This window comes from Phocoena sinus, chromosome 10 (genome assembly GCF_008692025.1).
Source record: "Phocoena sinus isolate mPhoSin1 chromosome 10, mPhoSin1.pri, whole genome shotgun sequence".
NCBI lineage: Eukaryota > Metazoa > Chordata > Mammalia > Artiodactyla > Phocoenidae > Phocoena > Phocoena sinus.
In genome coordinates this window covers 91,134,316-91,151,857 of record NC_045772.1, presented here as the reverse complement: position 1 = coordinate 91,151,857, position 17,542 = coordinate 91,134,316, and the positions used below count along the sequence as shown (strand labels likewise).

The 17,542-nt window shown below is 38.9% G+C and overlaps 1 protein-coding gene across 3 annotated transcripts in view; it reads left to right on the top strand.

Annotated features, from left to right (window-relative positions):
- Positions 1–3,367: 3,367 nt before the first annotated feature.
- Positions 3,368–17,542, top strand: part of PTPRO (protein tyrosine phosphatase receptor type O) — a 233,106-nt gene continuing 218,931 nt past the window's right edge. Inside the window, exon 1 of one of the 3 annotated variants that reach the window (XM_032646712.1) lies at positions 3,368–3,523. In XM_032646712.1, coding sequence (XP_032502603.1) covers positions 3,449–3,523 — 75 coding nt within the window. In that variant the 5' untranslated portion in view covers positions 3,368–3,448. The remainder of the gene's footprint in view (positions 3,524–17,542) is intronic. The other 2 variants (XM_032646711.1, XM_032646713.1) reach the window with 2 other exon arrangements.

Sequence of the window (17,542 nt, the reverse complement as noted above, 5' to 3'; positions counted from 1 at the left end):
CTCTCCCGTTGCGGAGCACAGGCTCCGGACGCGCAGGCTCAGCGGCCATGGCTCACGGGCCCAGCCGCTCCGCGGCACGTGGGATCTTCCCGGACCGGGGCACGAACCCGTGTCCCCTGCATCGGCAGGCGGACTCTCAACCACCGCGCCACCAGGGAAGCCCCAGTGCCTATGTTTTACAATTGTAATATGTGAGATATGGATGATAAAATGCATGGCTGTTACTGTGCTTTTTAAGTGGATTATATTCCAGAGATCAATGGCTTGAGTTTTTTCTTCATTCTATAAAAAGTAAACTATTTCCCATTGAGCAACTCCCATAAATATGCCTCTGAAACACCGAAACTGCTGACAGCCTGGTAGGCGATTTCAGTAGTGGAAGCCAGGACTAAACACACTGAACTACATTAGAGTTGGTCCCTGGAGGACAGAATTGAACTTCCTTGGCAAGGGCACGATAAGAGTTCCATTTGACTCATTAAACCTCTCATAGGGATTACAGCTCCTTCTCTGTAGCTGCTATCGCTTCTCTTTGTATAGAAGAGATAGATGTGAACACATAGTACTGGGTACTTTTTTACTTATTTAGGAAAAACAGATTAAAAAAAAAAGATCTTCCAGTTTCTTGCTCATTAACCACCTTATTATTATTTCCTAAGGAAGTAGAAAGCTTTATTTCATTTTGTGAGAATTCATTTTTACATGCCTGTCTTAAGGCATGCAAGAGATTCTTTTTTATCTGCATTTATTATTTCTCCTGGAAATGCAGCATTACAGGGGAAACAGTTGGCGATAATGATATCAGCCTTCTTTACCAAGCAGTGTTGTTGTGATAATGAAATCAGAACAAACATTTTGAAGCATGCATTCCTATATGCACTTTATGTTGCCCATGGACATTCTCGCTGATTTGGAATCTTGAAAACAGCAAAATAAGATTCACCATCCTTTGGAAGTATTACACTGGGAAACCAACCAGTAGTTCAAAGACAAACACAGCAGGCTCTATGAATTGAAAACCCCACACAGCTGATGATACAGCATTCACATTCTTCTTGGGTGTCTCTCCTGGAAAGATTCACAAGCCTGTTATTGTTTTAAGTACAAAAAAAAAAAAGAATGAAACTATTTTATTCAGCAATGGCTAAGTAAAATACTTTTCTCTGGAGAGAACATTTTCTGTGATTATAAAATAATACCCTCAGTCTTCAGGGCACCTAATCACAGTGTGATTGAATACACTGTAATGGAATATTAATAATGTTAATAACTAATACTTTACTGGGGAATGCCTTACTCTTATTGTTTATTGCTTTATTGTTCCCCCAAAGTGGTCCATGTGTACATATTTATGAGGGCATAAAGAGCTAAGCAAATTGTGATATAAGTGATAAGGAAATAAATAGAAAGACAACATAGCAAAATATGATTATTACAAAAACGTGCATCACTGTGAAAGTTCTTTTTGCATTTACAAGATGAATGTATGATTAGTAGGCTATATTTCTAATATCCTACGCACATCAGTTAAGCCTGTATCCATGTATCTACACACACATGCATATATATACACACACATATGTATATCTTCATATATATCCATAATCCACAACATGGACACACATACCCTTTAAAATCAAACTCTATTCAAAAGAAGAATTGTTGGCAAATTATGAGTGTGATTTTGTCCCTGGCCGAAACATCTTTTTTGTTCTAGACATAAGATAATTTTAGTGCCACTTTTGGGTGTGGGTGGGAATAGAATGCTGCCTTCTGGTGCTTCAAAATAAAAGGAAAACATACCAAACCAAAGCCCTACAAGTGTAGTCCCAAGAATAAAATTTTCAGATAGCCCATGAGTCTGACCTCGAGGGCTGGAGAAGCAACTAATATTTTCTCAAGAGAAAGAGAAGAATGGACGTAAGGGCACTAAAGTGAGCATATGAAGAGGGAGATGACAACAAAAGAAGTTTCTAAAGGAAGGCATCAGAGACAATATTCTCACATAAATTCAGACCATTATTCTAGATTTATGCATATAAGAATTTAGCACACATATATGCTTGTATAACTATATTCAATCTAAACCTTTCTCAGCTACACATATACATACCAGCCATCTGTACAAACATAGAATCATTATGTTGTACATCTGAAACTAACATAATGTCATATGTCAATTATAGCTCAATAAGAAAAAATGTATAGAATGGCCCCATGTACCTTTCCCCAGTTCCTTCCAGAGGTAGCATCTTACATAACTACAGTAGGTATTAAAACCAGGAAACTGACCTCAGTACTGTTCACAGACCTTATTCAGATCTCACCAGTTTTACATGCACTCGTGTGTGTGTGTATGTTTCTGTACAATTTTATCATCTGGGTAGATTTGTGTAACCACCAGCACATTCAAGATACAGAACTGTTTCATCACCACAAAGATCTCTAACATTACCACTTTTAAATTCCACACCCACTCTTTCCCCTCCCCCTACTCATACTTTGCCGGTGGGAATATAAAATGGCATAACCACTTTGGGAAAGTTTGACAGTTTCTTTAATAATTAAACATTTTAAAAAGTATGTAAATGTTTATGTGTTTATAAATGTGTGTAATATAATGTGAACCAACCTCCTTCTATATTCCACTCAGGTGTCAAAGGACAGCCCTTAAAATTTACAAAACTTCTGACCTCAAACAGAAAAAATATATACTTGTGTTATTTCCTCCTGGATGAGTGTGGGACAGAGAGAATGAGTGTTTAAATGGGATGAAGAGAGTGGAAATGGGAGGGAGTATCCTCCCCATCACACACACACACACACATACACACACACATACACACACACACACACACACACACTGAACTCCATCACTACAATCACAACCACCACTTCCCTCCAAGTGTTAGCTGAGAGCAGATGTAGGAAGATTGGGAAGGGACCTGTGTGTTTGTTTCCTGAGTTGCTGAAGAGGAGTCAGGGAAGCCCCACAGAACTCTGCGTCCCAGGGACTGTGGAAGAGGTTGGGGCGGAGCCTGGAGTGGGGCTTGGGAAGCTGCTGTCACTTTTATGAGTCCGCAGCCCACAGTGAGAGTATCTCTGCTGCCAGACGACCGCGGAGGCTGGGCGCAGGGCCCCCGCCTCTCGCTCACCGCGCGGCAGCCGCGGCGGCGGCAGCGGCAGCGGCAGCGGAGCCTCGCCCACTCCAATCCGCACCCTCTCCATCCTTAGCTGTTAGAGAACAGCAGCACCTGGCACGTTCCTAGAGGACCCAGGGAGCAGAAAGCGAAAGGGAGCTGGCGCGGGGGGACTGCACAGGCAGCATGCGCCCGCCGGGAGCAGCCTCGGCGCCCAAGGTCTGAGGCTGCAGCCCCCGTTCGCCATTGTGAACCGCCGGGGGAGCCAGCCGGCGCCACCGTTCCCCCGGGTCCCCGTCCACGCCGCGATGGGGCACCTGCCCGCGAGGACGCGCGGCGGCCGCCGCCTCCTGCCTCTGCTCTGGCTCTTTGTGCTGCTCAAGGTAGGGGACCCCTCCCCCAGCCGCCGCGGTCCTGCCTGCGCCCGCGCTCCGGCGCCCTCGCTCTGTAGCGGGGGAGCGGCGCGCCCCGGGTCGCGATGGCCGGGCTGCTGGCAGCGCCCCCGGTGCACGCTTTGTTGTCCTTGCGTTTACGTGTTCTCCGCGGGCTTCAGGGACGGGGTGGAAGGAGAGGGAAGTTTGCTGCCTCCGGCTTTCCCCCTTTGTGCTCTTGTACCGCCGCCGGCATGCGCATCAAAGGTGGGCTTGTCGGATGGTGCTTCCTCAGACAAAATGAGATCACTTTCCCTTCTGGTCGCTGCTGCACCCCGGTGCTGCTTAACCTTTTCTCCCTCCCCCAACGGAGTGAGCGAAGGCTTTGCCTTAATATACCTTCTGCTGGAATTATACACCGGGGGCCGAGCTCCGCGGCCTCAAATGGACTGCCGGGGCTGGGTCGTGAGCATGGTTTTCTTTGACTAAGGAATGTCAGCTTGAGCCTGGAGAGGACTCCCCTTCCCAAGTCCTCATCTCCAACCTGAGAATACCATTTACAAAGTCTAGACTTTCCCCCGCTATATTTACAGAGGATGCTACCTCTAAATTTCAATGGCAGACATCTGTATAATTAACTTTTTCGTGTCTTCTTTGGAATGTCCTGCTTCAGGGTTTAACTCTGAGAAGAATAGACAAGGACTGCTTAAAAACAAAAACAAAATATCCCTAGTTTGACAACTATACGGTGCATGATTTTTTTTAAAGAAATTTAAGCTAGATGTCTTTGGAGAAGTGTCATGAAGTAATTGTCTATCACTCGTGTCTTCCGTGTGTCTACTTTAGTTCTGTTATTAGTCCTTCCGGCAAAGCAAACTCAAGTACGTCGACAGGTGACCGGGAGCTATCCTTTCAGCACCACAGTGATCTCTACCTTAGAAATGGACGAAACATTAAAGGACGCAAATGTCTTCTTATCAGTCACTTCTTGCTCATATGCACCCTTAATCGGGAATGTCTGACAAGGAGATAGTGGAACAGAGCCAACGGATTGAGAACAGCATCAGTTTTAAATATTCCATATGTTCATTATCTTAATGGAAAATAGGAAAAATAGTTTCCGGAAGAACCAGCAGCAGAGTGCCTAAATACGATTCTAAATTGTATTTACTATGTTTTTACGTTTTCTGAAGCTATCAACAATCATATTATTTAAAATCTGATAAATAATAAGCTTGGTCATGTATTTTCCCTCTAAGAGGTTGCTCTTTAAGCAGACACCGCAAACGTGTATGTTTTATGAACATACACAAACTATGAAGTTTTCTATTAATTTTTCTATTTGTCATATTCTGTCATAACTATATGTCTGTGCAACATTTTTCATGAATGCAAAGTGAGAAACTGAACAGCCACACATTTTACTATGTATCAGCTAGGACTTACACATATGACATCTGATCCAAACCCAACCTTTGGCACTACTTCAGGTTTCTATTTGAAATCTTCATAGTGAGTGAGAATTTCAGAAATGGTCAAATGATGGGCTTGGGAGTATGGGTAGAGCGCCATAAAAAATCTAAAAATTTGTAGCAAAAGTTCTAATCAAAACTTGATATCAGACTGAGAAATTGCAGTCAGTAATGGCATAGACTGTAATAGATGTTCACCCTGTTCTACATAATAGGTGTTTTCCTGCACATTTGCAATTTAGTGTCAATTATGATAAACTGCATCACACAGTAAATACATTAATAAAGCTGGCCTTTTAGTAAATATTGTAATGAGACAAGTAATTTTGTAAAGCAAGTCTTTACTCTTTATTTTATGTAAATGCAATGTTTTATGTCAAATGGATATAAAGTATACCAAAAGAAATATATATATACATATATATATAGCCTTCATACGTGTACACTGAATACCCACCATGTGTGCCAGTCAGTCTTCCAGGTATTTCACACATGCTATTTCATTCACTTATTTTGTTACAGTTGACAAGAGATGTTCAGAGTGGTAAACTGGGCACACAGAGTAAGGCATTTACATTTTGGAAATAGTATATTACATGGTAAATTGGGTTCACAGTATAATCTTTCCATAATTTGGAGATGCTTTTGCATTCAAGGTCCTGAATAAGTGTCAGTAAAACAGACTTAACATGCAGGTGGTGATAGAAACATAACATTCCATTATTAAATACCAAGTTGTCGATTGAATATCAGTGATAAAATCTAAAAAGGTCTATCTGTGCTAAGTCAGAAAGAAACCATTTCCGCAGCCCTTCCCCCAAATCTCTGTAGTTCTCATTATGTCAGACAATCTTTCACTACTCTGTATCCTCCACATGAGAATGAAAATCCCTTAAAGCCATAAAGTCAGAGAAACTCAAACATGAGGCTTGATTTGTAGTTTTATATTTTCCACAAATCAGAAACAAGCAGCTGGACATAAGTGGTGGGAAAGTCTGAAATTTTGAATCTGTAAGATTGGCTATAACCAGTTTCATTGAGGTAGCCTCAAGGTGCCTGGCTAAGGAAGCTTTCGTGCATTGTTCCCTCTCCATGGCTTAATGATGGGCACATTTAATCAGTCATCGCCACTTGTTTAAATCATCCACTTTATGTTATGAAGCTAATAGCTGCATAATTGATGTTTCATAAGCACGATGTTGGTTATGAAATTTTCTACTTTCATATCAATATTGATGGTATATTTCTATTTTTAAAAACAGGAAACAAAAGAACTCTGTTATCAAGTATACTGGGAGCCTACCAATCTCAAAGTCTTCTACCCACATGTGAATGTAAATCGAGTAGTATTTATTGGAGTATTATTTATGTATTATTTATTTAATCACCAGATAAATACTACTCCATTTAGATTTTCCCTCTCATACATCTTCCCATAATTCTAGTAAAAACAATGTAACTTCTCTCACCTATCCTATCTTTACTACACCTCTCCTTGAAAATCGCCTCCTATATCAGTTCACTCGACATCAGTATTTTGTCAACAAAGAGGCAAGTTGTAGCATATGACATCATAGGAATTTAGATTCTGCCTTCCCTGAAACGGTGCTCTTTAGTAGTCAACTGGAAGGTTTCCCTAAACTCACAGGTTTGGCCAGAATCCTTCTTTCTTTCTGAACCTCCTCTCTATATTTCCTTCCATTTCTGCTCTTTCGTGATACATAATCAAGGAACATTAAATGTGAAAGGGCCTCAATTACATTTTCTGAAAGAGGTTTATGTTTAATTCTATAAAGCATGAGTGTTACCATGTTGACCATAGTATTTTTATTCGGGAGAAATACCCACTTTCCAAGTTTTATCTGCCTTTCTCCACTTCCCTGTGACCCCTCTCTCTTTTTCTTTTTCTTCCTTATTCTCTCAGCCTTTCTGTCCACCGCCACCCCCATGTCTCTCTCTGCACCTCTCTCTCTCTGTCTCTGTCTCTGTCTCTCCCTCACACACACACACAAGAATCTTCACTTTCCTTCTGGAGGTTTTACATGCACATTCTATATTATACAATGTCAGCAGGTGAACCATAACCTTTTCATCTTTCTGAAGCAGCTTAGACCCTCCTCCTTGCAGTGAAGTTTGCTGCCATTAACTCCTTTGTCAGTTGACTTCCTTGACAAGTGTTGTTGCCAGCCTATTAGAGAAACCCTTTTATACGTGACATCCCTAGTAAGTTGGAGAAGGTTCACTGGACTGGTCTTCTGCAGGGGATTGAGTGATAATCCTTCCTAATGTGAACATCTGTTGTTTTCTTTTCTTCTTTGTTATATGAAAGATTGATACTGTATGAAAGCACAGAAAATTCACACTTACCTCTTTCTCATTTTGGCCCATAAGAAAGCATACGTCTGTGTGCATAAATAATTAAAACAATATGAGTTGTACTTTACTTTTAAATGTAGTGGTATTTTTAGCATCTAAATATCCAACTTGGAGGTATTTAAACTTATAAGCACATTGACTCCTGGGTCTTATAAATATAATTCCAACTTGAGTCTTGAGGGTTTGCAAAGGCTCTTTGGTGCTGGATACAGTCGGTGCACCTAAGCCATTGGGACTGGTAGCAGTGTGGCACGATAGAACGCTTAAGCTGTGACCACAGAGATTTCTTTCTCGTTTTCTTCCTAATTTAGTGCCTTCAGGTACACACTTCCAGTGGTGTTGCATTTTCAGAAGCATAGCCCCAGTACAATGATGGGCTCTACTAGAAAACATCATGGTCATTTAACTACTCCAAACACACTGTAAATATTTTTGAAATAAATGCATGTCTATTGTAAATTTTTGTCTTCCATGGGGCCTAGTATGTGGTGTTAGGCATATAATAGAAGCTTAATAGACAGGATTCAAATTTTCGTCATTATATAAAAATTTTCTGACTGAGAAGTGTTAAAATATCATAATATTGACTTGTGAACTCATCTTTAAGGAAAATAGGAGGAAATTATCATTGTGTGAATTAAATCATTATGATTACAATGCAATCATTACACCAAAAACATAAAATATTACCCATCCCTTATATTAAGAACTTATTAAAATCATAAATCAAAATACCAATATGTTATTTTCCCCAAAAAATAGTACTCTGGATTGCTCCAGCGTTACCTCAACTTCTATTTACTGTCATCATTTAAAAGTCTGGGGCTTCCCTGGTGGCACAGTGGCTGAGAGTCCGCCTGCCGATGCAGGGGACACGGGTTCGTGCCCCGGTCCGGGAAGATCCAACATGCCGCGGAACGGCTGGGCCCGCGAGCCATGGCCGCTGAGCCTGCGCTTCCGGAGCCTGTGCTCCGCAACGGGAGAGGCCACAACAGTGAGACGCCCACGTATTGAAAAAAAAAACAAACAAAAGATACCAAGTGTACTGGTGGTGTCCATTCTCCTTCAGATCAGCCTACCTCCTTCTCCACCCTCAGTGCCAGGGAGCTTCCCTGTAAAGACTGCTTCTTCAGGACCCCTTGCCCTTTGGCCAGCAGTGAGTTTGACTAATAGGAGGCACTAACAGAAGATTACTGGTAGGAGTCCACGCTGGCTGGACCCTGATAGGCAATGGCTTCATCCGCTCTTTCAATCCTGTAGTCAGCTCCTCTTTCAAGGCCAAGTTCTGGCCAAGTTCCAGAAACAGCTTCCTCCCCTGGTCTCTTTAGGGTAGTAGCTTCTCACTGCTGTTCGTCCCTGGGTACTTTATCATCCCTGTTTAGTATCACTACTCCTGCTCTACACCTTAATTAACAGTCTCTTGATTAAACTCCATAGATTTCCCCTGAGTGTCCTGCTGGGACCTCCACTGCTGTAGTACCTGATGAGGTTAGTGGAGGATCTTTTGAATTTGAAGTGCCTAAAAAAAGCAGGTACTTAGATATGAGTCTGTTGTCTAGGGGAGAGGGCAGACCTGGAGATGTGAATGGGGATGTCCCAGCAGAGGGCAAAGGAGAGAAGAGCAATGGGTCAGGGTGGGGCCTGAGGAGCAAGTAACATTTACTAAGGAGCCTTAGAAGATGAAGAAGGAACAGCCAGAGAGGTATAAGAATCAAGGAAACCCAAGGTCTAGGAAATTTCAGGTGAGAGGGATTGGCAAACTGCATCAAATGCGATGGAGAGGTGCTATAAGCTAAAGTCTGGAACAATAAGTGTTGTGTCCAAAAAGAAAAAGAGAAAGAAAGAAATAGGACAGTAAAAATAGCCCAAAGCAAAAGTCAAAGAAGAAGAACAATTAAAAATGTGTCTAGAGCAGCATCTTCCCAAGTGTACTCCATGGAACATTAGAGACTTAAAATGTTAACAGATATTACTAAAAATAAACACTTCTGTGCTGACATGAATTTGGGAAGTAATCTGTTTAACTTTGTTTAAACTAGTATTAATTCATTTATTATTATTTTTTGTACCAGGATTTCTTAGAACCTTCACTGTGTTAATATGCATTGTGCTTCCAGTAGGAAGATATAGTGTGTAGCATTTCCCAACTTTGAGTGCAGAATTTTTTTCTAAAAATGATTCGTGGGAATAGTGAATACACTTCAAGAAACAATATCTATATTTGTACACTAGACACTTCTTCTCTTTATCTCTCTCTTTCCTTAATGAGAAAAGTAAATTTAATGATAGGGGAAACATACCAGTAACATCAATCATAGTCTAAGTCTCAGAATCTGAAGGATTTGCGTGAAGGAGAGCAACTATTCCCAACTTTCTTTTCAAGGACTGATGTTCAACTCTCTTGGAAGAAAAAAATGTGTATATTTTCCTTATTTTATGGGTTGCGCTAACTCTGGGTTTGGTAACTGTACGTACAAAAATTTCTTTGGCTTTTGACTGTTAAAAAGATAGAAAATTAATTTTAACACGATTTTTAAATATGATTGTCTTAATATATGACTTAAGAGAACAACACATTTTGTTCAGTGTATTTCATTGAATCATAAAACTATACTTTTCAAAGATCGTCTAGTTCAATACTTAAGCTGGTACTTAGATCTTGCCTCTAATATTACTGCCAATTGGTCATAAATGGTGAAATTACTATCAGCTGAGAGGTGGCTCTTCCACTTTTGGACAGTCATTTTGTTGTTTGGTTTGGTTTGCTGTTGAGATGAACTATCTCTGGTTGTATCTTTCACACATTACTTCTATCTCTGTTTCATTTTAGTATGACACTAGGTTGTGACTGCTCCTGCTTTCTTGCATGTTCTGAAGACCTGCTTGCCAACAGACTTGACAGGTTATAAAGATAAAATGTGAGAAGCTTGTCATCTCTCTGTCCTGTCCCCAACCCTCCATCATACTGCTTTAAGCTATTTACACCAGTCCAAGATTTCTGGCTGCTGTCCTTTCTTCTCTTTCATGGCCACAATAGCCAGTTGGGTAGAAGACGAGTCTCATTCTTCCCAAAGGTGTTCTGTGATGAACCGTGGTAAGGGGCTGAGAGTGCCAATCTCTGCTCAAAGGGTGGTTCCTTAAAATGTCTTTCCTGAACAGCCAATCTAAAAATCAACCCATCACTCAAATTTTACCACTTGTACCCAGGTTTATTTTCTTTAGAGAATGTATCACTCACTACATGACATTATATTAGCTCTTTATTATTACTTAACTCCTCTATTGGAATGCTTGTAGGTTCCATGAAAGCAATGTCTTTATCCTTTTTGCTCACTGCTGTATCCCCAGCTGTTGGAAGAGTGCCCGGCCCAGGGTAGATGCTCAGTAAATATTTGTTGAATAAATGGATGAATATTGAATGAATACATAGGGTGAGAAAGGTCAAACGGGAGTTATGGGACAGATTCGAGACAGAGGAAAACCAGCTTGCAAGCGTGCAAGTTCAGGGAACGGAGACAATGCACAGTGAGATGAACTAGGAGAGAGGGTCCATTGGGCAGGCAGTGCCGAGGGAGAGAGTGTAGTCACAACGGAGAGATAATCTCGAGATGCTGTTCTATTGGTCTTGTGGAGGGAGCAAAGGATTTATTACCACAAGTGAAAATAAAGTCTTTTAGACATCAAGATAAGGTTCCTCGCACATTTTTTTTTCTTGCTATTGTATTGTCAGAATCAACCACTGGTAAATGGTGTGTCCTCAAGCAATGAATGGGCTCCCCTGTGTGGCAAATTCTCATCTGTAATGAAGTAAAAACAGCTTTTTTGATCACTTATTCTCTATTTTATTCATCGTGCATAAAATTTACTTTAACTTGTAAACAAAGTCATTTTGGGGTTTTTCAGATCTAAAAATATGTTCTTTTCTTGGCTCTACAATTTGAGGATATCAAAAATACAAATAATTTTTTACATAATGTTTTTTCTTTATTTTTCCCTCACAATGTATATTAATATACTCAGATTGGATCTAGACCTCTGAAGGCATTTCCCGAAACTCACGTGACTGACTGAAGCTCAGATGATCATTGTTATTTTTCTTCAATCATTAAAACTTGAGTCCCTTTATTCCTTAAAGTGATATTTTTTCTTTTTTTAAATGCATATTGGTACCTCACAGAAATTTTTTTAATGGATTTCAGACAATGAATGTGCTTTCTTGTTTAAGATCCCAATAGGTAACTTTATACAGAAACAAATGATAATTTTCATACTCAGTTGAATACTAGATAATAAGTATTTTATTATCCAAACATGGACAGACAGTTAAACAGGCTGATTAAATTAGTGTTGTAGTCATTAAAATGTTAGTATATATACATGAAAAATCTGGACTGTCAAGATTTTCAAATGACTAGAATACAAAAATGTATGCATGAAATAAGTACTATTACTTACACTATTTCGCTAGAGAATTGAATGGTATTACACTGTCTTGTAATATACTAACTTATACCCATACTCTATTACTGTATTGGTAAAGTGTGGAAGTTTGAGTCAGTCGTAATTTTTTTCTCTATGACTTTAATTTTCTTTTTGTTTGTTGGTAAATCAATATCTCCTCTAGAGTCAAAAATACAGGAAAAATTGTGATCAGATTATTTGTACACTCACATAAATGGCTAAAAAGAGGTTTTCCCCTCCGTGAATGTACAAGGAGAAGTGCACCTAAAGAGTATAAAAATAATATTAACAATTCTGCAATTAATAAATTATTATTTTTAAGTTTAACAATCTTCTTTTTTTAGTATCAAAACAAAATTTCTGGAAATCTCCAAGAACACATTTATATGAGTCTCTTTCTCTCTCTGTGTGGTGCATCAGAATTAGGCTAATTGCCATACATCATTCTTTGTCTCAGATAAACCAGGAATTTCCTATTTAAGTCAAGTTGGTGGTCCAGAAAAGAGATAGTCTCGTAATATTGCTTTAGGATGTCGATTTATTTTGATGTTGTGCTGAAAACTAAAGTGTAATCCTAAAAATGAGAGTGCTCTTGACAAATTCCACAAAGTATAACCATCATTTTTACAATAAGGGCCAACAGCATTACCGTAAGAAATACCTTATTACTTGGATGTACTTAAAATTCCTAGATGTTATCTAGGAAGAAAAATTGACTTCTAAAGTTTCTGAATGTTAAGTTGATTAATAAGGTGAATAATAAAAAGCCAAGGGAATTGTATAATGTCTGTAATGTATTATTAAACAGTGAGTCATTTGGTCCTCCTTAAAGGATTTTAGGAAAAGCTAGGTTATTATAGTGTTATTTACATATAAAGATAGTGATGGGATGTGGCCAAGTTTATTATGCATCATTATGGGGACTTTCTTCTACAGTTTCCCCTAACTAAATTATACTTTTTAATTAGTCTTGCAGAAATAACTATAGGTCTCATTCAGAACGGATAGGTACTTGGGATTTTTAATATGAAGATTCTGGTATTATCAAAACTGTGCTAAAATGATTGCAACAACTTAGAATGAAGCACGATGAACTTAATCTTGAAAACTTAGCTTATGTGCTTCTTTTTAATTAGGTAAAACTGTTAAATCTGCTGAAAGTCAGCCCCCCTTTAGAGGTGCTCCAGGTTCTTTCCTGTTGCCACATCTTTTTACTTATTTTTTGAAGGCTAATTGGAAACCTAATGAGACTCTTTCTATTAAAATTCTTGTTGCTATTCTGAGGCCTCCAATTAGCCTTTTCACCATGTGGTTTCTTGTGGTTCTGAAGTAGGGATTTCTTAATTTGAAATCTCGGAGTAAGTCTGAATCTGGCGTGCATCACCAATCATAAGAACTTTATAATGGATTAAAAATTTGAAAACTAATACATGTTCACTGTGGAAAATATATAAAATACAACAGGCAGAAAAGGAAGAAAGTAGTCATTCCTACATATTCAGTTCTAAAATAACTACCATCTGGGGGACATATCATTCCAAATTTTTTTCCTATGCCTGTGTACTGGAGTGGGTATGTAAAAACAAACAAAAAAAGTATCAAATTGTCCCACTATTTTAGCATGCTCTTTTCACTTAAATGTGCTATGATAATTTTTTCAGAACCTGAGCATTTTCAGTCCTCTTCAATTTAGGAATTAAGCCAGGGGTCTGAGGTTCAATTATATTCAATTCCCAATTGTACTTTCACCAGTGAAGGACATAGGGGTGATCATAGGTATTGATTATGACCATGAAATGTTGGGGATCATCACCTACATGTGTGCTTTTCCCATTAGTGTGATTACTTCAGAATTAGTCACATAGAAAAACTGCAGAGGCTATATTGACAGGCATTTATTTTCCATTTCTCCACAGCTAAATATAATGCATAATAAAACTTAAGACTATAGGCTCTGTAGTCAAAAAGGTACAGGACTGAATTTCGGCTGTGCTCTTCCAGCTGTGTGTCATTTGCTAGTGTGCCGGCCTCTTCACTGAAGACAGAAATTAGAGTGACTGCCCAGATCACCATTCCTCCAATGGCCAGATCTGCCATCTTCTCCAACACCTGCCATCCTTTGAGGAAAACTCCTTTTTAATCCTTATGGTTGGAAAGGATCCTACTTGACCTTAATACCCCGGACAGTGATCAGTCAAGGGGTGAACCCTGACCTAAGCTAAGCCCATTTGGGGACTGTACCTGACTACTGTCTTTGAGATTGGCATGTGATCTAAGCCAAACCTATCAGAATCCATCCCTGCAATTACTTCCAAACTGGCAACAGTAGGAAAGACTACTCTTCTCTCCAGTTGTGGAGCTATGACATGAGCTAAGACACAGGAGCTAAGTCATGAGCCTGGAAGCTGTCCCCAACCATAAAACTGAAACATAGGAAGAAACGTTTTCTAACAGAAAAGGAGGCGGCAGAAAAGTAGAGACTTCAGCAAGACTATCTTTCATTGCACAAACTATCTCATTTCTCATACTCTAGAATCACTCCACTGATTCTCAGAGAGATTACAAAACAGCAATCTACGAAAATGCAATTCTATCATAGCCAAGCAGGCATAGCAATGCTTGGAATCTTTAAGAAATCTGAATCTTGTACACCTGAAACTAACACAACATTATAAATCAACTGTATCTTCTAATCAACTATTTTTTATCTTCAGTAAAAAAAATAAATCTGAATCAGAGTGATTATATAATTTATCGTACCAACTGCGGCACTTCCAAGACTGAAGGGAATCATTATACCAGGACAGCAGACATAAATCGGCCTGTTCTGGGAAAACCAGGACAGATGGTTACTCCTTCCTGAATATACTAACAAACATATTTGATGCAGTATGGAATCACTAGCTCCTCACCCATGTCATCCATCTCTGAAAACTTCTGCTCTAAACAAGATGATTTGGCTGTGTAAGAGGAATTGTAATTCTCTTCAGCAAAACACTGAAGCTTGTGCAGGAATGTTTATAGTAGCTTTGTACTAACCAAACACTGAAAATAACCAAAATGCCCTTCAATAGGTGAGTGGTTAAACAAACAGTGGTATTTCTGTACCATGTGATATTATTACTCAGCAACAAAAAGGAATGAATTATTGAAACACACAGCAACTTGAACGAACCACAAGAAAATTATGCTGAGTGAAAAAAGCCAATCTCAAAACGTTTCATACTATCTAATCCTGCTTATAAAATATCCTAGAAACAACAAAATTATGGAGATGGAGAACAAGTTGGTGGTCAGCAAGGATTAAGGATTACATGGGGTAGAGGAGAAAGTGTACCTGTCTGTGAAGGGGTAGCATGAGGGAGCCTTGTGATAATGGAACAGTTGTGTACCTTGATGGTTGTGGTACTCACATGAAGTTATACTTGTGATCTAAGTGTGTAGATCTACACATACACACACACAGATAAGTGCATAGTCACTTGTGGAAGCTCAGTAAATTTTACGGATTGGAACAATGTCAATTTCATACTTTGGGTATTTCCTTGTTTGGGATATTTTCTTGTTTGATATGCAAAATATCAACATTGAAAGAGGCAGGGTGAAAGGTGCATGGGACCTGCCTGTACATTTCTTTGCAACCTCCTATAAATCTATAATTTTCTCAAAGAAAAAGGTTAAAATAACTTTATTTAGCTTGTTTTATCTTCTTCTCTCTCTTGTATTTGTGCCTGGCCCTTCCTAAGTATTTTAACTGACTAACTGGCAGATATAGCCTCTTTCTGATGAGGACAGTCTCTGAAAGACAATAATTATACTTGCAAGGGAGAGTAAGGCTATCTAAGCAAATGTGAAAAAGAAAATCAGGAAAATACACAAGGGCCTCAATAAAACTATTAGCTGCAAACTCAAATGCATTATGAGAAAGACTGCCTATTGAACTATGTTCTTATGAGATTTATCTATTGAATTCTGGAAAGGAGCAGATATTAAGGCATTCCCATACCACCAATGTTAACATTTTCATAACTCTTCAGAGAATCAGTTAAAAATGCAGTCGTGGAAATTACCATCTGGGGAAGTTAGGACAAAATACTTTGATTGATGAAGTAATGTCATTCTTCCGTTCTTTTAACAATTATTAAATAACATATCTGGAAATAATATAAATAAATTAGAATGAATTCGAAAGTTATAAGAGGAACTTAGGCGGCTTGAGTAAAACAGGGGAGATGGATGGAGGATATGGGAAGGTGAATAGATGTTTAAGTATTTCAACCAATGAATCCTCAAACGTGTATGAAACTGGACATACAAGGAAAGTGCTGTATTCATCATTTTTAAGAGTGTAAAACGAAGTTATGTCCTTAGGAAGTCTGTAAGGTAAGGGAAAATAACATAAACATGTTACATGTAAAAGGGCTATATGTATACGACTTCCTACCTGTAAGAGAAGCCTGAAGTAGTAATATACTAACTTCCAAAGGAATGAGACAGACAACCCTATTCAGTCAAGTGCCTTTCCCTTCAGATAAGGGGGAACGCACTTAGGCTTGAGGGAACACTGGTTTCACGAAGGGAGACAAATTTTGATGTGAACCTTATCCGTTGCAATTCAGATAGACAGACTAGGTTAAAGAAAACACTCCAGAAGGGAGAAACAGGGGAACAAAAGTAGGAATGTGAGAAAATTGAAGTCCTGTTTAACAAGGTTGAATAAAAGCAGGAAGAATGGATTCGAGTTGGAAGCAAGGTGGTTTTGCCCAGCCATGAACTTCTATTCACAACCTTCTGTTCAACAGTGCTGCAAGGCAAACATTAAAATGAGCTTTGGCTCAGCAGTGGTGAGCAGGAAAAAAAAATGATCATACCTCATTTTAGCTTTAATTGCTTTTATAATTCTGAATTTGCTGTTAAATGCAAAATGCTTAATTCTAAATACATGTGCTCTGTCTTAATTTAGATAAAATAATCCTCTGTTGCTTGGGTAGTTCAGTAAATTAGTCCCTAGACTTAAACTCCCCTGGATCATGTTGTTTATGCATTAATCTGTACGCACTCTTAAAGATAAATGGAAAATAAATGGATTTTTTTTCAGAGACAAGTCCTAACTGTCAGCATACTTTCAAATTTATATCCTCCATGTGTGACATAAAAATTGCCACGTTTATTATAGTAATTATTATTCACATGTATTTACCCCATCCCTGTAAAATTTCTTCTACAGTTTTATATTTTATTTAAAACTACGAGTTAAAATTACATTTTGCTAGCCAAAACTAAATAAAAGATCTAAACCTCTGTTATGTAAATAAACAGGCTGCCAACTCAGCAATCAATGAACTACCGATAGTGCCACATGTGTATATAAGGTATGTCCCAAAGGAAACAACCAATATAAATATATTGGGCACAAATCAGAAGTTCTTCCAAACCTCACTGCCTTACTGAGAATGATGGTGAAGATACTGATAATCACTACCATTTATTGGATGGCTGCTGTTCAGAGGGCATTCTTATGTAACCCTGAGCATCTTTATCACTACTTCAGTAATGGGGAAACTGAGTTTCAGAGAGGTACCGAAGCAGTTAAGAATGAAACCTTTGTTTGACCATAGAAACCTTTGCACACTGTCCCATACTGTTTTGTGTGAAAACTCTGGCATGACTTTTATTTCCCCACTCACTAGCTTACAACTTCTGCCTCTTCTTCTTCCTCTAG